The 23062-nt window shown below is 40.0% G+C and overlaps 1 protein-coding gene and 1 long non-coding RNA gene across 3 annotated transcripts in view; one reads left to right on the plus strand and one right to left on the minus strand.

Moving 5' to 3' along the window:
- Window positions 1-176: 176 nt before the first annotated feature.
- Window positions 177-22588, minus strand: LOC137384340 (uncharacterized). Its single transcript, XR_010977573.1, has 4 exons — window positions 22427-22588; window positions 7940-8056; window positions 5415-5625; window positions 177-1106 (listed from the first exon to the last, which is right to left on the minus strand). It is a non-coding gene; the product is annotated as an uncharacterized lncRNA (long non-coding RNA).
- Window positions 16377-23062, plus strand: part of cbx2 (chromobox homolog 2 (Drosophila Pc class)) — a 28492-nt gene continuing 21806 nt past the window's right edge. Inside the window, exons 1-2 of one of the 2 annotated variants that reach the window (XM_068058224.1) lie at window positions 16377-16445; window positions 17504-17547. In XM_068058224.1, the coding sequence (XP_067914325.1) occupies window positions 16419-16445; window positions 17504-17547 (71 nt within the window). In that variant the 5' untranslated portion in view covers window positions 16377-16418. Of the gene's footprint in view, window positions 16446-17310; window positions 17405-17503; window positions 17548-23062 lie in introns of those variants that run through there. The other variant, XM_068058222.1, reaches the window with a different exon arrangement.

Here is a 23062-nt window from a genome sequence, read left to right on the forward strand (position 1 = left end):
AAAGTTTCCCACCTACTGGAAAAAACCAAATTAAACACTCGATTAGTCCCCGAGAATAAAGCACACCAAACCAGGTTTCTTTAAACAACAACAAAATTAACTATTTATGAATAAACTACATCTTAAACAATAATGAGATAACTCTATATGTAAAAAGATTCTTTTAAAATGTCCTAATTTTCCTAACCCTCATGCACACACACATACATTCAAAAAAATGGTTAACCGGGGTAAAAGACTTTTTCAGTTTACAGCCGTTTCTTAGGAATAATAAAATAATTGGGTTGTCTGGTAGGATATTTCCAGGTCAATGAGGTGTCCCAGAGTTGAGTCGTGAGATGCCACTCGAAGTCTCTCCAGGCGAGGTTGAGGATAGGCTTTCAAGGCAATTTGTCTGCAGCAGGCATCACACAGGTCTTTCAGCAAAGGGTGTCACAACAGATCTGCTTGATTTGAAGTAGCAGTCCAGCAATAGCAGCTTTCTTGATTTTTCAGGATCTCTCAAAACACAAGAGATAACAGCAATCACTCTTGAGGCAGGGATTTTTCAGAGACTGGACACAATAGGAATCTGCTACCTTTAAAATGCAGGCTTTCCTCCACAGAGAGCAGCAACTCCTCTTTTCCTGGGTCTTTTCCTCTCCAGGGGTCTTTTCCTCTCTCCAGGCAGACCAAAACCATCACCTCAAATGTAGGATTTCTTTCCAAGAGATGCAACTGTTCTTTTACAGAGAGTGAGTCTTTTCTCCGGTCTGCAAACAGGTCCCAGCCAGCTCAGTGCATGCTCAATTCACTAGTCTTTCGCAATGCAAGAAGTGAAACCAAAACTCTAACAATAAGTCATGTGACCTGTCATTTCCCTCTTCTGAGTTGTTTGGAACAGGTGTCTTGCAGTCTGTCCCACTCAGTTCAAACACCAAGTTTCAGCATTCAGTGTTCACAGAGAAAAATCCTTTTTCTCAGTTTTTAATAAAAAAACAAAGCTCTTGTGACACCAGTTAATTTTTCGAGTGCTACCTTTTTATTAATACTAATTTCTTCCAGTTCCTCATTTTTACAAGTCCCTTGGTTCCCTAGAACTTCTGGGAGATTTTCTGTATCTTCCTCTGTGAAGACAGACACAAAGTAATTGTTTAGTTTATCCACCATTTCCCTATTCGCCATTATAAATTATCCTGTCTCTGCCTGTAATGGACCCACATTTGTCCTTGCTAATCTTTTCCTTCTCACATACCTAAAGAAGCTTTTACAGTCCACCTTTATGTTTCTCACTAGTTTGCATTCATATTCCCTTTTCCCTTTATCAGTTTCTTGGTCATCCTTTGCTGGATTCTAAATTGCTCCCAATCTCGGGCTTACTACTTTTTCTGGCAACTTTCTAAGCCAATTCCTTTGATCTAATGCAATCTTTAACCTCTTTTGTTAGCCACGGTTGGGTTTTTGTGTCTTAGAGGAATGGATATTTCTTGTAATACTTCTTTAAATACTAGCCATTGCCTGTCTATCGTCAAATCTTTCAATGTATTTTCTCAATCCACCATAGCCAACTTGGCCCTCCTACCTTCATCGTTTCCTTTGTTCAGATTTAAGATCCTAGTTTCAGAATGAACGATATCACTTTTAAATTTAACATAACATTCTATCATATTATGGTCACTATTTCCCAAAATCTTCTTTACAGCAAGGATATTAAATTGCCCTTTCTCATGACACAATAATAAATCTAAAACAGTCCAATCCCTAATTGGTTCTTCAATGTACTGCTCCAGAAACCCATCTTGTACACAATTCAGGAATTTGTCCTCCACAGCGTTAGTGCTGATTAGATTTACCCAGTCTATATGTAAATTGAAGTTGCCCATTATTACTGTATTACCCATGTTCCATGCACCTCAAATTTCCTGATTTATACCATGCCCAACATTATCACTACTGTTTGGTGACCCATAAACAACTCCCACCAATGTTTGCTGCCCCTTGCTGTTTCTTAGTTCCACCCAAACTGATTCTACATCTTGATCCTCTGATCTAAGATCCTCTCTCATGAATGTACTGATCTCGTCCCTTATTAAGACCACTACCTCATCTCCCTTTCCTTTTGCCTATCCTTCTTAAATGTTGAATATCCTTTAATATTCAGTTCCCAGTCTTGGTCACCTTTAACCACCTCTCTGTAATGGCAATTAAATCATACCCATTTACCTCCTCTATTTGTGCCTTCAAATCATCTACCTTGTTGCGAATGCTGCATGCATTCAGATAGAGTGTCCTCAGTCTTTTTAACATTACTCTGCATTCTGATCCTATTTGATGCTCGTCTTCACTTTGTCTGACTTCTAATTTCGCTTTCTACTTTTCTACTTCCTGTTACCAGTTTTACTTCCCTCCAAACAGAGCACAGGTTCTCATCCCCCTGCCAATCTAGCTTAAACCCTTTCCAACAGCACTAGCAAATTTCCCTGCGAGGATGTTAGTCCCGGTCCCACCTGTCCCAGAACTGGTCCCAATGCCTCAGAAATCTGATGCTCTCCCTCCGACACCAATTCTCCAGCCACGTGTTCATTCGCTCAATCCTCCTATTCCTATGCTCACTAGCACATGGCACTGGGAGTAATCCTAAGATTACTGATTTGAGTTCCTGCTTTTTAATCTCTTTCCTAGCTCCCGAAAATCTGCTTTCAGGACCTCATCCCTCTTCCTACCTATGTTGTTGGTACCAGTGTGGACCACAAACTCTGGCTGTTCACCCACCCCCAGAAGAATATCCTGCCACCACTCTGTGACATCCTGGACCCTAGCACCAGCAAGGCAACATACCATTCTGGAGTCACATCTATGGCCGCAGAAACGCCTGACTGTTTCCCTAACAAACGAATACCATATCACTATTGCTCTTCCACTCTTCTTCCTCTCCTCCCGTGCAGCTGAGCCACCCGTGGAGCCACGGACTTGGCTCTGGCTGCACTCCTCTGAGGAACCATCGTCCTCACCAATAACCAGAAAACCGGTTAGCAAGTGAGATCAACTCAGTGGACTCCTGCACTACCTGCCTGGTTCTCTTAGGCTGCCTGGTAGTCATCCATTCCCTCTCTGCCTGCATGCTCCTAACCTGCGGTGTGACCTCCCTAAACGTGCTATCCAAGTGATAGCAGGAAGTACATGAATACAGATAATTATTTCATTAGACATAGATATATTTATATGCATTATATGTAAAAATCTATATAGACATGCATTCTTAGATACATGGAGGTAAACACAATATACAAATTACAGAAACATGGGAGACTATTGTGATAATCCAGGATCATGCACACTTACACCACACACACATGCACACATGGAGGGCTTGGCCTGAGTAGCACAGTGTTGTGTGCCATATATGTATATATGGAAGAAGAAATTAATTAAGTAAAAGGGAAAGCCACACATGTACATAGAAGGGAAGAGACAGCGCATTCAGTTTAGCCATTAGTATGCAGATTTGTGTACGTATGAATTAATTGAATGTCAACATTAGAGAAATAAGCCTTCACATTAAGCAGATAAAGAGATTAGAATATGGTTAAGGTTGCATCAAATGTTTCTCTAGTTTAAAACTAGACAGCTATCTTATGAATCGCTCATTGAATATGGAAGAAAACAAATTAATAAGCACACAAATAAACAACCAAGCAATATACTAAACACATCTTTCCCATTCAAAAGCCAGTATTAGTAGGGTAGCTGTGTTGCCAAGCCTCTCCCTATGCACTGTTTTTCAACCATTGAATTTTAATAGTTCTACAAGCTATTATGTAGTATCGTTTACCTGAGCTATTACAGTATCTGTATTGACTATCTAAGTGGCAATGCAGGAGCTATCCTTAAAGATCCATATAATACTCAATTTCCTTTTTATCCACATTAAGCAATAATACATCTTCAGTAGTTCTACTTTTATTTAATCGTCAGTTGCTTGATATGAAAACATGAATGACTGGTGTAGACTAGATCTAAGTAACTGCAATATACTAAAAGGTTTGTTTGATCCTCTAAATGTAATAAAATTCAGAATTTAATAAAATTGAAATATGGTCAAATCCACAGTCTGCTTTTTTCTCTTGGTCCTTTGTAGTGCCTTTTGAACTTCTGGTCTAAGTGTGTCTACAGCAATGAATGTAAGGGCTTTAGGATTTAGCAGTCCTATGCTTTTCACAGATTCTCCCTAACAGTTAGACCATCCTGAAGAAAACTATATTTAAATATTGACTTTAGTGGTGTATCCTCACACTCTGTTCTGTTTTCCCAATGGGTTAGATGGAATAAATTATTGTTCCTGGACCTACTAAAGGAGACTAGATAGTCTACAGAATGAATCTATGCTGGTTATGTTTTAAGGATTCAGAACCTTACATAGAGTACAAATTTTAGCGCTGCACTGGATCAAAGGAAATCAGCACAAAAAAACTTACAAAACCCATTAGTATGAGAAAGCTTTAAACACAGTGATTGAGAAGTGGGAGAACTACTTTTTCTAATTAGTCAGCCAGGAATAGGGTAAGGCAAAGAAATACCAAAGTTATGAGTTAAGAGTCAACCAGGAATGGACAGAGAAAGAAACAATATCAATAAAATAAGGAGTCTAAGAAATAAAAGAAAGACAAATACATGTTAAATGCATTAAACATAAGCTCAACTGCAAAAGCTGACATAATTGAAAGCTTGGGTGATTATTCAAAAGACACAAGTGAATGAAAACCAGGATGGAAACTGAAAATTAATATTGAAAACTGGATAGTAAAACAGATTAAAGGGAAAATTAGAATCGATTCAGCTGGTCAGATTAGATTACTATAAAGCAAATCATATGGGAGTATTAAAACATAATCAGTGAAATTATAGCACAGAAAATGGCTATTCAGCCATTTGCACCTGTGTCTTACGATCTCCTCAATTAGTGTTATTTACTATTTACTCACACATGGTTATCTACCAATATGGAAGTTCAGCTGGCATAATCAGGAAACGTTATATTGTTAATCCACATGGGAACAAAGTTACACTGCCACTTTTCAGCAGGTGGCTGACCTCTTTCATTGGTAACTCAACTCCTAACTGTTACTTTGTTCACTTAATACCACTTCTACATGTTCTGAATAGTTCCTGAATTTCCCTGATTGTCCTACATCATGAATTGATACAGATTTTCTGATCAAAATCAATGTTGGGCCTAAACAACCTGAGTTAAACAACCTTGGCAAAAATATATACATGAAAATAAAACGTAATAGAATGTCAGGTTACAGCAGCTGAAAACAGACCTGCAGCTCCAACAAGAGTTAAAAAGGCTAATAAAAAGAGAAAAATGGTAATTACAAAAATCATAAATCCATTTATAAAGGAGTTTCTAGTTTGTTATATGTAACACCCACCTGTTAATTACATACTCCAACTTCTATAGTCCCAAAACCAAACAATAATAACTTCCTCTGTCCACAATGTACCAAAATCATAAATCTGTCAATGAGGATTGAGTTTCCAATTTCTGGACCTCCTGCCAAATCATCGGAGTGTTCTAGATGGGCTTGGCCCGGTCTGCTGATTTATTGCCACACTTTCAGCCTTTGAATGGGCCAGATTTTGCTGAAAAAATAATGGTGTTTGAAACTGTGTGTGCCATTATTAATGTGAAAATCAGCTAGCAAATTGAAGCAAGGTAGAGATAGCCCATAAATTCAGAATCACCTCAAGTGGTTGCTCTTCCATTAACTTCTCGAAAATGGCATTTCATGCTTAACCTCCCTATGGTTTTCATGAAGTTGCTGCATTTGCACATTAATTACCTTTAAACTTGCCACAGAAAGTTAAGTTTAGTAATTAACAGTGTAAGTATCCTTTTAAAAATATAGTAATTGTTAATCTCTCTTGCCTATAAAATGAACAATAATAAGTATGGAGTCTTAGTACTTCAAGTTGTGAATTTAGAGATACAGCACTGAAACAGGCCCTTCGGCCCACCGAGTCTGTGCCGACCATCAACCGCCCATTTATACTAATCCTACACTAATCCCATATTCCTACCACATCCCCACCTGTCCCTATATTTCCCTACCACCTACCTATCCTAGGGGTAATTTATAATGGCCAATTTACCTACCAACCTGCAAGTCTTTTGGCTTGTGGGAGGAAACCGGAGCACCCGGAGGAAACCCACGCAGACACAGGGAGAACTTGCAAACTCCACACAGGCAGTACCCAGAATTGAACCCGGGTCGCTGGAGCTGTGAGGCTGCAGTGCTAACCACTGCGCCACTGTGCCGCCCATTATTTTAGGAGATTTTGAAAATGTCAAATTTTTAAAAATCAATATATTTCCTTTCCATCTTTTGTTCCCTCTCTCCAATCTTTCTTTCTCTTTTTATATTTCCTCTCTGTGCCTGATTTGATATTGAATTCACCCAATCTAATTTACTCTCTTTCTCCGTCCTTCCTCTGCTTATTTCTCAATCCTTCTAACATTGATTGAGGAGATACAGGGCAGGATTTTCCTGCAGGCTTCCACACCCTGCCATTAGGATGAAATGGGGGTCAGAAGCCTGCACTGTGTGGAAAACAGCCACACATCTGTGATTTTCCCTGAATTGGCCAATTAATGGCCAGAGGGTGGGCTCCCCCTCCAATTAAGGACAGCAGGCGGGCTGTCAAAGCTGGAGGGCCAATCAGAGGTTCACCAGCTTGAAAGCAGCATCTAGATGTCATGGCCGGTGAGTGAGAGAGGGTGCCCCAAAATGGAGGCACATTTTCTCCAACTTTTTCATATTTCAAATAAAAAATGGCCTTTCCAGCTGGGCCAGCACTGTCGAGGTGCAGGTGAGGGGGGTGGTGGGGGTGGTGAGGGGGGTGAGGGGGGTGGGGGGGGTGGTGAGGGGGGTGAGGGGGGTGAGGGGGGTGAGGGTGTGTGGTGGGGGGGGTGAGGGGGTGGTGGGGGGGGGTGGGGATCCCCTTCACAAGGCAGCCTTCGGCTGCTGCTGAACCCAGACAGGTAGGGAAGGCCTCTAAGCCTTCCTGATACACTAGTCCACCTGGTCTGCTGTCATGAAGCCCCCTCCAGGTTGCTAAATTGTCCCCCGCCACCTGCAGCAGCCTGGAGGCCGACTGGAAAATCCCAGTTGGCCTCCTTCAATAAGCCTACAGGCCTTTACTTACTTCGATTGGCTACCTGCCAATTGCGTGTGGGTAGTCTTGCTGCATCCCCCTCCCCCACCCCACCTCTGGGAAAATGGACCAGGGGCAGGAAGGAGCTGGAGAACCAGCACGCCACCCAGTGGCGGTATTTTAGCACCCGCCCACCTCCGTTCCTGGCCCCATTGGGGGGGGGGTGAAAATCCTGCCCACACTATCTGTCCTGTTGTTCACCAAGGTCTCAGATGCCCTATTGCCCTTGCTGCACTGTTATCAGCTCGCACTTCCAGCAACTTTGCAGACATAATTTTTTTAAATGTAAATGCCCACGAACCATGCTAATGGGGCATGCCACACAATACCCTGCTCTATCAAGATCTGGCCCTTTGAATGTTAATGGATTGTTCCACCTCAACATCACTGCTTTGTTATGTTGACCAGCTTTTGCAGGGCCTCTTCCCTAAACTTTTTCACTGTTGGCAGTTTTTTCAACAATTGCTTTCTTCATAGCTGGAATGTTGAACTTTACAACATTTATACCAATCAAGTGGCTAGTTAGTTGCTGGAGAAACATTGAAAAATCATTATTGCAGGCGCATCATGATTTGTTGCCAGTAAAATAAAACTCCATTATCAGAAAATTACATATTTGAAACCTGCATATCCCTTCAATGTCATTAGCAGTTCTTACATTTTGGAGAACAACATGTTTTAGCATTAACAGGATGGTTAGGCTTCTAGATAGTAAATGTTTCACATATACGCACAGACATACCTTGAGAATCTCCACATGGGTAGAATATTTCATAGAGTAGAGGTGTAAGAAGTGGAGCAGTGGAAATGGCAGCTCTTGTAGAGTATCGCTGGAGTGGGATTTTGAAAGTTGGGATATCTGTTAAGATGACAAATCAGGAACCTATCATTATACAGGGGGAATGCTACTAAAATGGGCTCATTGTTCAGCTGGCTGTTACACAGCTAAGCCTCTTTTTAAATACTTATCTGCAATTGTCAAAAATTGGATTGATACATCTGTCTAATCTCAGTCTGATGATCAGTAAAACAGGATGATTGATTTGAATTAAATCACAAATTTTATCCAAATGTTTTTGTGCTGCAATGGCAGGAGGGGAGATATGTATATCTGTGGACGATATAATGTGTGATGGTTTTCATTTTCTGAGTAAAATGTGAGATAGAAATAAGCTTCATGATGGAATTGGGAGGCAGATGAGGTTATTATGAGCTTTCATTGCAGAGATGATGGCACAGTGGCGCAGTGGTTAGCACTGCAGCCTCACAGCTCCAGCGATCCGGGTTCAATTCTGGGTACTGCCTGTGTGGAGTTTGCAAGTTCTCCCTGTGACTGTGTGGGTTTTCGCCGGGTGCTCCGGTTTCCTCCCACAGCCAAAGACTTGCAGGTTAATAGGTAAATTGGCCATTGTAAATTGCCCCTAGTGTAGATAGATTGTAGGAGAATAGTGGGGATGTGGTAGGGAATATGGGATTAATGTAGGATTAGTATAAATGGGTGGTTGTTGGGCGGCACAGACTCGGTGGGCCGAAGGGCCTGTTTCAGTGCTGTATCTCTAACTAAATAAATAAAGATTTGGATTCAAATGAGGGAATGAAGTTTTTTTCTGTTGGCTGTAAAATGCCTATGTGGAATTATTTTGGCCAGTTTCACCTATTTTGTGATGGAAATAGGACTGAAGTGCTAATTTAGCTTCAGAACAAATGCTCAGTTTGTGACATCCTGCATCCTGAATTTCATGGACCTGATGTGACCTAATTAAATCAATGCCCAGTAGTACTTTTTGAAATGTCTCTACAGACATTAAAAACATTCAGTTCCTTGGTTTGGTGATCAAGTGGAAGACATGCTGTGTGAGCCAGGTGCAGCAAAATCATCTCTTTATGAATACAGTTACAATTTTGCTATACCTCATGCACAGAGGAATTCATTTCTCTGTACTTGATTTATGCTAGGGCAACTAAGTGGTAATGATGGCTGGAAAAGTTGTTAAAGTAGTAGAATCCTCAATAAAGATTTGGTCTACTTCTCACTATCAACAGATGATCTACAAAGCCTAACTCCGCTTATTAATAGAACCACTTGCTGAAATAAAGCCATTGGAGTTTCTATAGCTTAAGGGAAGGTGTTGACATCTTTCTACAACTGCTCCAAATATTTTCTAACTTTCTGAGACATCTGCCCTTTTAACAGTTGTCTCCAACTGCACCTTATTGGTCTGTCGCCTAATACGCAAAAATAAAAGAAGAAATACCGAACCATTTGAAATGTGACAACACATCACTAATGAAAGATTAACGGGGCACATATTATGAGGGTATAAAATCAATTACCTTACAATACTGGCAGCTGAAAAAAACAGAAAAGACTTATTCACAGACACTTCTGGAGCAATTTACTCGAGAGTTTAATGGTATAGAAAAATTACAGGAAAATGTTCATATACTAAGCTTCATCTTACGTGATATTCCTTGCTAAAGTGAAGTAGCTTCTATAATTAGGTCTACTATTTTGCGATGTTCTTTTGATAAATTAATTTGTTACTGTTTTTATTCTTTTTATAAAGGATTACTCATACTTGTGGCCTCCCACTTTGCAACAACTGTTTTTTTTTCAGTAATTCACACTGAAATCTTTAATCACACCAACTATTTTTAAATAGTTTTTATTTTAAGGCATAGTTATTCAACCATAGTTTTTTTAAATTTTCAACTAATATTATTCAGTAAATGAATGCAAAGGCTAACCCTGATCTGGCCTTTCAATATGAGCAACATGGAACTTTCAAACACAATCACAGATATCAATGTTTATTGTTGGAAATGGTGTGTCACTACTCAGGTATTTTTTTATTATAAAGGAAAAGCTTACTGTTAAACCTGATAGAAATGTAAAATTAGCACCATACATGAAACTGAAAAGACCATCATAATTTGCCAGAGTGCACTCTGAAACCACAAGTCATCCTACTTGAAAGGATGTGAGGTAACCCGTTTATGGTAACAATTTATGTCTGTTTGTATTAGTTCCATATGTGGGTGATCCAAAACCATTCCATTTTTATTTCCGTTCCATCCGAGCTGGTTTCCAGCACACTACTAATCAACATAGACCTGTGGTAAATTGCTTTGCACCTCTTTGCAGAGAGTCTGACATGTTTACAATCGTTCACAAAACACACCACAGCGGAAACGGGTGCTCAAGTTTGGGAATAATAGTAAAAATAGACAATAAGAAAATCCTAAACTGTAGAAAGATGAGATTAATATGAGGCAACTATACACAATGAAAGGGTGTGAATGAGTATTTGTTCCTGTGAAATTTGTTCCATCAATTTTTCTCCCCTTCTCTCCTTTAAGAATACAATGCCCTAGATATTGATCACTCTCAAGTAAGTAGCCCATATGGCCATTATGCATCTGTGAGCCTGAACAGTGAATGTCAGAAGGCTATTTGACCACAATAGGTGGGGATGGAGGAGGTCAGTACAATTGAATCTGATCCTGTTGCCCAATGTCCAATTTAATGCACTTACAGCTGCAAGTGATCAGGAGTGGAGAATTTGGCTGATTTTATCCTTCCTAACCCAAGGGCACTCAAGCCAATTGTAGCACCCATCTCTAGTGATCAGCTAACTAGGCACAGACTAAGATGAGAACCTGGGACACTCCAGATTTATATAGCTTAGTCACTATCTGGAAAGGCACTAAACCACTGTGGGAGATTGAATGAGCATTTTACAAATTTTGAGTTTGTGCTAGATATTTTCTCAAGTACAACATAATTTATTACTGTGGCAGTGGAGCTGAGGCTCATCACTTCCACTACTCTGCAGAAGAGCAGACTGCAGAAGATAGAGAGCTTCTCCCAAGTCCCTCACCATCCAGTCCACCAATTTGTCCAAGGTGGACATATGTCTCTCCAAACTGGAACTGGAATCTTGAGCCTGCATGGCACCCATCTGAACTACCATCAACATGCAAACATAGACCACTGTTGTCAGAGTCCAGCTGCATCATCCCCAGTGGTGACCACAATCACTACGGTGGACTGTAGAGTGCTGATGCCATGTGTGATGATGCCACAGAGGCTGGAAGTGGACTCTTCCACACTCTCAGTCATTGTGCTGACAATCCTTACAATATGTCATGTAACTGCTTGTGTGAAGACAGCAGTTTTCTCTTCATGGCTGGGCCCAAGAAGTCCTCATCTCCACGATCCTCAGCAGAACAACTGCTGCTGTTCACTGATGCTGGGTGTTCCACCATGTACAGAGCCATCTGGGTCACTACCAAACCCACTTGGAATCTCCAAGCTGATGCCTGGTGGGATGAAGCAAGTGACGGTGCATCTACAGGAGGATTCTCCTCCTCTTGCTGTGCAGGAACCTAGAAGAGAAAAGAGACAAGAGTTAAGTTGGCAGATGGAAGTGGAATATTTGTAGCTGATAATTGAATGTAGACCTTGAAGTTGTGAAGCTGCAGCATATTTTCTGAGATGGATAAAGGGTTGCAAGTAATATGCTGGCACCCTGCTCTGATATGCCGCTAGCCTCATCTTCCCTGATGTGGCTGGCTCAGCCTAGGCCACATATCTCTATGGTGTCCTGCTCTGCTTGGGAGGATAATGTTGGCAGCTCCTCCCCTGCTTGTTCCTCTCCATAGCACAATTGAGTAACTGTTGAAAAGGTAAGTGGAGAGGCTTGTGCAGGAAGTGTATGTGTTGAGAGATGGAGAAGGAGCAAGGTGGAATGAGGATGGGGAGGTTATGCATATAAAGGGAAGTGTGTGGCATGTGAAGTGAGGAAGGAGTGCTGGGAGTAATTGGTGCTTGTGCAAGTGATAGCATGTGAAAAGAGAATAGTGTTAATGTGTGCTGTGCAGGGAGCTAAGGAAAAGGTGAGAGGTTTTGGGATGAGAAAGAGAGGAGTTGCAATGTGCCATTGTGATTGTATGCTGAAGGATGTGATGGAGGGGAGGAAATTGTTGAGTGATGGGGGAGAAGAGTGATAGGAGTGTTGTCAGGCGCTGTTGAGAATGGTAGAAAGATGAAGAACTGTACTTACCCTTGTTGCTTTTGCAGGTCATTGAATCTCTTTCTGCACTGAACCCAGATTCTGGGGTGAAGCCGGTGGCACTGACCCTTTCAGCCACCTCTATCCAAGCCAGTTTCATTGTGATCTTGGGAACACTCTTGTGGCTTCTGGGGAATAGTTGCTCCCTCGTAGCCTTCACTTCCTCCACTAGGATCTCCAAGCACGCAGCAGAAAAGAGAGGGGCAATCCTTCGACTTATCTCTAGAGGCAAAATGCGTTCGAGAGTTGTCCAATTAAAAATGCAAGCAAGGAATGCAGCCTTGCTTTAAGGGATGCATCCCCACTTTAAGTAGGCCTTGGGACTCACACCGGAAACGTCATGTGGGTGGGCTGCTCATATCAAAATGAGACTCTGAAGAAACATTTTCCTGGGCATCATATCAAAAATGTCATGGAGGCTTTCAGCCTGCCTGAATTGCAACCCAAGTTAAAATCAGGGTTTAAATGTTCTCTAATGTAAGTTGCAGTCTGGTATACGGGTATATGAGACCAATTTGACGTGCATTGTGCAATATGATACTCTATAAGAATAAATTCTGCTTTACCCACTGACATGTACAATAGAAAAACTAATAGCTAAACTCATAAATCAGACCATGAAAATTTAGATTGGATTTTGTTTAATTCTATAAAGAAAGCTATGATTATCAATTAGCAGATCTAGTTGGATGAGACAGTGAGACATTAATGTGTTACAAAGGCCACATTCCTTGAACGCCCAGATTCTACTAATGGTAATAATGATTATTACACCATATTTTGCATGGGAATGAAACAAGCACTTGGCTGCCTGTGGTTTTAATTAGCTAACAATGTTCTGTATCAGACAGGTTGTAACATTCATTATTACTATAACTAGCACTTATATATGTTACCACAATATACCATCAAAACATTCCTGATAATCTGCAAAATTTCCCATAAAATACTCCAGAATATCATTTTAGACCAAAAATCTGGAATAGAATTTTTTAAAAATATATTATTTCAGATAAACTAAGGTTCAGTGATGTGATATTGTTAAGAACAAAAAGCCTAACATTCTTCTTCTAATTAAAAATTGGGCAAGTGCCTATGTTTCAACATAACAAAGCAGGAATAAACTTGAAGCAACAGTTTCAGCAATTTCTAAGAGATTTTGTTAGTGACAATGCAAAACTAATAGCCAATCATGGCGCTTCTATTATACAAAAACATTTCTCAAGCAGCTAATGGTCCACTTAAATATCAAAAAGTATGTTAATCCAGCTATGGAGTATCCAATTTAGGGTTAAAATGATCCTGAAGTGAGAAAAGGCTGATTTAACAGCGAAGTCTGGCAAGTGCTGTAAATTTCTGTACAGGAGTCACACAAGCGTATTTTAAACAGTGCTGGACAGCCCCAAATATGTTAAAGAGACACCAAGCGTGGCAATATGTCACTGACAAAGCATACTCTGCCTTAACTACTCAGAGGACTGCACACTTTAAAAAAGCACATAAAGGTAATAAATGAACATTACTGTAAACACAGTCACCGTTAATTTCCACACGGTTCTCCCAACCTCACCTTCTATTTACACTGGGAGTTTCCACCAATCTTCCACCAAAGTTACAGTGGGAAAACAGGGAATCCTCACAGAAGTACTACATCAGAATATTTATAGATCAAAGTGAAGAAAGCTAACAGTTATTAAAAATGCTGCACTGACACAAAAAATGTTAGCAAGGATGTAGCAAGTAAGGTACTATAAAAAGTGAAAAGAATTGAGTCATGCAGATATGGCAGATGTGGTGATGGGAAAGAGATGAATCAGTCTCAATTCCCCCTGCACTTATGTTGAAAGGTGAAACTCATAAATGAAAGGGGGAGCACAGCATGTAAGGGAATAAATTCCATGATATTAAACTTACTTCCTATTACTGATTTATTCAAGATGGAGAGCTCAGAAGGTATTGAGACTATGGAGAATAGAGGAGTGTATAGAACTACTGTCTATACCATATTAACAGATGAAAAATCAACATCTCCATGGGTAAGCACATGATAATACATAAATGACATTACAGTTTCCAAATTAATGCAGTTATAAAAACATAAGAAATAGGAGCAGAAATAAGCTATTCGGCCCTTCGAGCCTGCTCTGCCATTCAATACAATCATGGCTGATCTCCTAACTCAATTCCACCTTCCCACATCATCCCCATCCCTTAATTCCCTTAGTAACCAGAAACCTATTGATCTCCATCTGGAATATGTTCAACAACTGAGCGTCCACAGCCTTATAATGTACCATCTTCATTCTTCACAGAACAAGAAGGCCCTCAGTCACACCCAAACAGCACCAAATACCTTAGCATCAATCATCACCACCCTCATTTAAAGCAAGCACCAGCACAGATACACTATAGGAGAAGTACATAGTAATGAGGACCAGGAAGTAAGACATTTATGAATAGTCAACAAGAGTTAGCAGAGGGAACGGTTGCTCAGGACAGCAAGGTCAAGTATACCGAGTTTTATGAGAAAAAGATCCGAGTGGTTTCTTTTCAAACACAAGTTATTACATGAGCAGCACTTACCTCTGTGCACTTTACATAGAACGGCGTCTAGTTAGTGGGAGGAGCCCAGCAACCAGGTACATCTTGCAATCTTCCATATGAGTCATATCATGCAAGACCGGTTTGTCATCATTGTAATCTGCTATTAAGCATGTTGTATAATTATTGACATCTGCATTGAAGACTTCACTTGCACAGACCAGATGCAAAGAAGAAGCCTTTCTCATTATCATGAATGTTCTCACTGCTGCTCTGGAGTCTTCGGGGTCTAAACTTCAAGATGCAGTTATATCTGTCTTCGACTTGCTCGGGGAACAGTATCAGGTAATCAAAACAGAGAGATTCCTAAACCTCAAATACCTATAGGTATATGCGCACACAGATTAGTGGGCATCATATGGAGATCCCCTCCAGCAATGGCTGAAGTAGAACACTGTGTGGAACAAAGTAATTGAGGTCACTTGCAACTTTTATCAAAAGCAACTATGTGCATAAATGACAATAGCTATTGTCACTGAAAGAATGAGCCTGCCGCAACCAAAGCAATGGTTGCCATTGCCAGTCCATCAGGGTTACAACAATAGAAATCTGAATTTGCAAAGTATTCTGTCTACATAAAAAAATCATACAGTGCTTCACAAATAGATGTAACAAAAACATGCTGAGCCGGGAAGGGAGAAATTAGATGGGGAGGCCAAAAGATTGTTAGAAAAAATTGGTTTGATGAGGTTTTTAAAGGCAGATAGAGAGGTGGAGAAACAGAACTGTTTAGTGAGAGAGTTCTAGCGAGTATGGACAAGGTGGCTAATGGGTTTGCCACCAAGGATGGGGAGTTACACAGAATACTGGAGTTAGAGGAATGGAGCACACAGGAGCAGATATAATCCATTTATAGAGAAGGATGGAAATTTTGAATTTAATATGATGGCAGTCACAAAATCAATATAGGTTAGAGGGAAAGGGTGGAGTGCGGCAGTTGATGGGCAGGTGTGATTTATTGCAAGAGAGGATATACGCAGCAGAGATTTGGACATATTGAAGTTAATGAAGGATAAGAGAACAGCAAGGAGAATATTGCAGTGATCAAGCCTGGAGGTGAAAAAGAGAAAGAGTTTTAATGACAGAGAGTCTGAGGAAGAGTGGAGGCAGGCCATCATGGGGAGGCGAAAGGAAGCAATCTCGGTTTAATGTATCATCCAAAAGTTGGCATCTCTAACAATGCAGCATTCCCTTAGTATTGCACTAAAGCGTCAGCCAAGATTGTTTGCTCAAGTCCTGCAGTATGCTTGAATGCACGAGTCAAATACATTGCAGATACACACAACTAGCAATGCATAACTGAATAAAATTAGCTCACTTTCAGTTTATCTTGCCTTCTGTCATTATATAATTGTGCAGAAAATAGTCATTGTAATAAAATCAAATAAATTTACAAAATATCTGATTCTTGATATGTCCCCGGTGGAGTTCTGGAAAGCACCTGTCTGGTTTAAGTTGAAGGCAGTTGCAACACGCACATGCAGAATTCACTACCCCTGGTACCGTATGTCAGTTGAATTGTCACTGCAAATCGGTGTGGACTAAATGGCGCGCCTCAGTCAGACGCCTTTGGTAGGGAAATGGATGGACATTTTTGAAGAGTTTAAAATGTTTGGATCCTTTTATGATGTGTGAACAAAATAAACGTAATCAATGAATATAGCCAATAAAAGCAGTCAGCCACCTACCACAAAGTGGCAGGGCAATATCGGAATTTCTTTGTTCCCAATTTACTTGTTGACGATATAACCTTTTCAGAATTGTGTCGGGTGAAGCTCCACATTAGCAAATAAGCATATGGAACAACAATATCATTTTAACCTTGGTAGCTGAGAAAATTCTTACAGAAGTTAGTAAATGTTAAAACTGCTTATTTTTAGACAAAAAATACAAACTTTAATTATCAAAACTCCAAATTCCAAAACGATTGAGACAAATTGTATGCTTATTCAAAGAACATAATAAATCAGTGAATATATTTGATTTTAACTGAAGCAAATCTGCTGGTCTTCCTTGGAAGTCAGATAGATTTAACAGGACTGTAATTGTCAAGGGATGTTTTTGTTCGTTTAGCTAAGTTAAGTAAGTTGAATAACTCTTTGGAAAAGCAACCATATTAAAACAGTTGGCTGTATTTATATGGAATGGCACTGAAGAACGGCTTGTTCCTCCCTTTAAAGCAATCCTGACTATTTTTGGAAGTTATGCTATCGTGTTTAGTGTGTTTATCCTTTGTCTGCTTGCTTTTGATTGATTGTAAGAGCTTGCAGCAGCGAGAGGGTTAATCCGATGACTCCATTCTCAACGTTCTCCATTCACTTGGCAACCGCTGACCCGTGCCTAGCAACGGTCAGAGTAGGCGAAATCCGATTGGTCAGTAAGTGATGTGGGTGACGTCACCGCTCCGAGGCCGGAGTGACGGGGGGTGGTAGCACAAAGTGGAGCGAAGCGGCGCGGAGATGGAGGAGCTGAGTGCTGTAGGAGAGCAAGTTTTCGCAGCGGAATGTATTCTAAGGAAAAGATTGAGAAAGGTTGGGGGAAAACAGTTTGTAAATGAGGCTCACAATATTGCACAGGGTTTCATTCGTGGTGATGAGGGAAGACTGATTTATTGTTGTTTATTTTTGTAGGGGAAGCTGGAGTACTTGGTGAAGTGGAGAGGATGGTCTTCCAAGTGAGTGGCATCAGGTTTAACAATACAACAACAGGAGCAGCGTGCTCCCAACTCCAGCAACGGGCTGGGCTAAGAGCTTCCTCCTTTGTTTCCCCCTTTTACCTCTCTTATTTCCCCGAATCTTATTCCTTCTCATCACTTCCATTGGAAAAAAAACCGACTGTGTTCTGTTTCCCTGTACTTTGTTTTACAATCCCCTGTAACTATACCTTTTTGTTTTGTTCCCTTTCCACCCTTTGATCTTTAATTGTTTTGTGTTATCTATTGTATAATATATCGAGGGTCTTTTAAATGAGTTACTTCCCTCTAATAATTTCTACTCTTGCTATATCTTGCTCAGGTATTTGAAACTTCATTTTGTAACTTTTATTTCTGTTTTTATGTTTAAGTTCTGACTTGGTTTCACTGTTTGTTAATTGGTAATATCTTTATTTTGCAGATATTTTTATTTTGTAATATTTCACTTATTTTTGTTTACCTTTCCAAACATGTTTTCTTTAATCACTTCAAGGCAATACTTTTACATCTTTTCAAAGATGTTTGAGATGTGGGATATTTGTAAAATAAAGAAAACCGTTGTGCTAAAATACATAATTTGCGGATTGCAGACTTACCCTTTCTGAATGTTCATTATTATCCAAATAAGGTAGATGGTTTTTGTTTGCTGATTTTAGCATACAAAATTAATCATGCTGGTTGTGGTTTGTTGCATCTTAATGCCTTACATTTATCTTTGTTTAGTTCTTGGAATTGCTTTAAACTTGTCGTCTTCTAAAATGCATTGTGATTTCACACACTCTTTGGGTGTCATAACTATGTTTTGTTTTTTTTTACAAAAACACAGCAGATAGTATGCTAATAAACTGCTTTTGTTTTGATGTAATCAGGTGGCTTCACAATAACCAGCTGTTCCCTGTTTCACAGTTTACTTACTTTCCATCTGTGCCCCTCTACAAAAGATCAGTTTTTCTGTATGAGACCAAATGCAAAGATGATGATGTAGTCGTTACTCACTTATTACAGAGCTATTGGACTTGATTTTTTGAGTAGTAGAAGACAGAATACAATATATTTGGCCTGAGCTTTTGCAAACTGTAACAGATTTGGTTTTAATCCTTTTACTTGATGATTGTGAGAGTGAGGCTGGAAGTTCAAAGAAGTAAAATCAAATCAGAGGAGACTAAAATGCAGTTGGAAGAGGTATTATTGCATGGGAGCTCTGAATTTGCTACGACTGAGCTCATGAGATTTTTTTTAACCATCTAACCCAAACAGAACAATGATAGCTTAGTTTCAGAACTAGTGTACACCATTGGATTTATGTTGCAGTGTTGTAAGGAAAAGACTTTCAGTTTTAAGATGCAACAGACATGGAATCCTGGCTGAAACATTCCACTTGCTAACTAACCTGGGGCTACTTCCTACCAGCCACTTATCAATCTGTAAGTAACATTATCCCCTCATCTCCAATTCCTTGTATATTTCGCTGTTCTCTTTCTAGCTCTGCATAATCCTTTGTAGCCTTTTGCATTCCTTTCCCGCTCAAATGATCACCTCATAATCTAAACCATTAAAGGTATTTTATTTCTGTTAGGCTTAGTTTCTTCTGCTTAAAGAGTAAGTAGTGTTTCATATGAGTGAAAAGTCACTTAAAATCCTACATTGAGGAATGATTTTCTAACCTAATTTGCTTTGGGGCTATTTTAAAGATGAGCAATTTTATGGTGCAACTATTAGCAACAAAATTAAAATTAAATGCTACATTTGCATTACATTCTATTAATGTTTAGTAATCTTGAGGGTAGGTGTTTGTTGAAGAGATCCTAATAGGCCTTAATTTGTTCAGCATTGTACAATAATTTATTTTTTTATTCATTCATGGGATGTGGGTGTCGCTGGCCAGGCCAGCATTTATTGCCCATCCCTGATTGCCCTTGAGAAGGTGGTAATGAGCTGCCTTCTTGAACCACTGCAGTCCATGTGGGGTAGGTACACCCACAGTGCTGTTGGGAAGGGAGTTCCAGGATTTTGACCCAGCGACAGTGAAGGAATGGCGATATAGTTCCAAGTCAGGATGGTGTGGGACTTGGAGGGGAACTTGCAGGTGGTGGTGTTCCCATGCATTTGCTGCCCCTGTCCTTCTAGTTGGTAGAGGTCACGGGTTTGGAAGGTGCTGTCTAAGGATCCTTGGTGCATTGCTGCAGTGCATCTTGTAGATGGTACGCACTGCTGCCACTGTGCATCGGTGGTGGAGGGAGTGAATGTTTGTAGATGGGGTGCCAATCAAGTGGGCTGCTTTGTCCTGGATGGTGTCGAGCTTCTTGAGTCTTGTTGGAGCTGCACTCATCCAGGCAAGTGGAGAGTATACCATCACACTCCTAACTTGTGCCTTGTAGATGGTGGACAGGCTTTGGGGAGTCTCACGCCGCAGGATTCCTAGCCTCTGACCTGCTCTTGTCGCCACGGTATTTATATGGCTATTCCAGTTCAGTTTCTGGTCAATGGTAGCCCCTAGGATGTTGATAGTGGTGGATTCAGCGATGATAATGCCATTGAATGTCAAGGAGAGATGGTTAGATGTTCTCTTGTTGGAGATGGTCATTGCCTGGCACTTGTGTGGCGTGAATGTTACTTGCCACATATCAGCCCAAGCCTGGATATTGTCCAAGTCTTGTTGCATTTCTAAACGGACTGCTTCAACATAATCTATTCTTTCTCCTCCTTCCCTGACCAAATTAGGAACATTTTAGGATTACTGTGAAAGGGACTTGAACAGGCAAATCACAATCGTGTCACATAACTGCAATTATTAAAAAAAACTTTCATTAACCAAGCACTACAGAGAAGAAACTAGTTCCTTGCACTCCTCCAAATTGTAACATCCTTAATAGCATGAATGAGATGCATTAACAAACAGATATTTAAGATACATTGGGGTTAGTGTGTTTTAATGCTTGCTTAAAAGCATTATATTTTTAGTTCCAAACTGCTCCTGTGACTGACAAATCTATGGCACTTGCATATATCAGTTAAATCATACTGAGGGCTTCATTCATTTAGGCTGTGCATGTGGTTGCCATTGTGTTTGATTCTGCTGTTTTAGAATTGTGGGAAACTGAAAGCAGATCATCATATTTAGACTTGATTGTCAGGACTCCCTCCCAAACTGGTGCCTGATAAGAGACAGTTACATTTACAGCCAGATTAGCATTAGATCCATCATGGGAAACAGTCTACCAGACACTTTGGATTATGACAAAATTGAATTTTTAATCTCCTAGGGAAGTACTAAGATTGTTGAGAAAAATAATGTTGCATAGCTCTTCTGAAAGGCTGGTTAGGTATTCTTAATCCTTTAGATGGAAACTGTACACTAGTTGGTCTGGTTGAGATATCACATGAGTACTTAATCCACATCCTTACTGGGTGGGGGGTGTGCATTGAGCCAAATGCTTCACCTTTTTGCTACTAGCAGTAAGAAGTGTAATAGGCTGTTGACCATTGTGTTTTTGCCCTTACTGTGACAGACATGCAGGTTATATTTACAAGGATTGTGACTGACCATGAGGTAATTCATAACCTCAGATCACATTAATTTACAACAGAAGAGAAGATCCATAGGCCAACTGCATCTTTGGATTTCTGAGAGCCTGCTTGCCCTAACCTTTTCCTGCACCCTTTTTAACATTTTTCCTTTCCTTGCTTTAGTCAACTGCCCTACAAGGGTCAAGTTAGAATCTTCTAGCAGCTGATCACTTCCATCTTTCTCTGCTTACCTGTTTCACTACCTTCAAGACCAAGTGATATTCTATAATCTCCAGTGCAAGCTCACTACTGGGAGCACTGTTTCCATGGTTTGAAAAACCTTCACAAACCTGTGCTCCATGTTGTCCTCTATATGAGTAGACACTGCAGAAAGTCTGCCTAGATTCCCTGATATGGGAAAGTGTAATAGAAGTCCAGAATATAAGACCCTTATGGAGTCAACTCAAAATCATGACAAAAAAAAATGCCACAGCCTACATAAATTCCACTTCTCAAGTGCGCAAGAGCCAGAACAACAGACTTGTACACACAGTATTGGTCTGAGTACAGCATGGCACTGAATTTTCAGAGTAGTAGTTTTTTTGGATGAGAACTTAAACTGAGGCTGTCTGTTTGTAAAGGTGGACGCAAAAAGATCCCATGGTATTATTTGAAAAAGAACTGTAGAATTCTCCCAGTGCCCTGGACAACATGTATCTAATTGCATAACATTTACTCTCTCAACCATTACCTTCAAAACAGACCGACTGGTCATTTCCCATGTACTATTCATAAGACTTTGTGTGTGCAAAATGAGATGTGTTTGTCAACAGTGACAACACTGCAGAAGTAATTCATTGGCTGTGAATTGCTTTGGGACAGGTGCTACACAACTTTTACAATTATAAGCTTCCATGTGGCACAATACATTTGTATGCTTGTGATTCTCCTCACGGCAAGTTCCGACGTTGTCTGTACCATCAGAGGAAAATTGATAGGCAGGTCACCCCAGCCCGTCCTCTTGTACCTATCCGGTAACAATTTGAGACCTGGGAAAGTAAACTGTGCACAGTGTGATATTAAAAAAAAATGTAAATATGAGTAGAAATTTCTAAATCTTAGAGTGCATCTATATTTTTAAAAAGTCACCATTTCTCTTTGTATTCTTTCACCTTTATTCCTCATTCCATTTGCTTTTCTTGTTACTTTGCTCGAGTTGTTCCTTTTTTTTTGCTCTAGCTTCCTCATTTTTCTAACCATTTATCTGACCTGCCTGTTTCTGCTTCCTAACTCCTGATATTGCCTTATAGTCAACCTTCATTTCAGCTTGCATCTGCTGTTTGTTTTTCCTTACCCAGATTGGTGCAGTGCTGAAGGTTACTTTGTTGCATGCTCCTGAAGCCTCCTTCTTCACCTTTCATTCCATTCCAGCAAAACAGGAAAGAAAAATAAATATTTCCCCTCACACTAAGCAGTCACCTCATCAGGCCTGTCTGGCTGACCGCATCTATAATAGCTGCTGGTATAGCTCTGCAGGAAAAACCTGAGGTTTCAGTTGGGCAATTGTAATGGATGCAAAGAATGACCCCCCAGGTCCTAGTGCCTGCAGTTAGTTTAATGAACTGGCAGCAGGCTGTTGTTGCAGTCTATTTTTATCTAAAGACTTTCTAAAGTGATTATTTAAAAATAAAAGACTTTTTTAAACTGATTGTAAATAAGGCTGCTTTCTGGATAAACCTCTATTTATAATTCACAGATTTAAGATTTATTATTACAATTTGAATAGTAAATCATATTGAGGCATCTTTATATTCCTGTTGCATCTGTGTCTGTCATTATTGGTTAATCTTTAATTTTTCATATTTATAGCAATCTACATTTTACCAGTTTTGTTCTTATCTCACATTCTTTTTATAACAGAAGGAAAGAAAGCCTTGCATTTATATAGCATCTTTCACAACCTCAGGACATCCCAAAGTGCTTTACTGCT

The sequence above is a fragment of the Heterodontus francisci genome, chromosome 26 (genome assembly GCF_036365525.1).
Source record: "Heterodontus francisci isolate sHetFra1 chromosome 26, sHetFra1.hap1, whole genome shotgun sequence".
Classification (NCBI taxonomy): Eukaryota; Metazoa; Chordata; class Chondrichthyes; order Heterodontiformes; family Heterodontidae; genus Heterodontus; species Heterodontus francisci.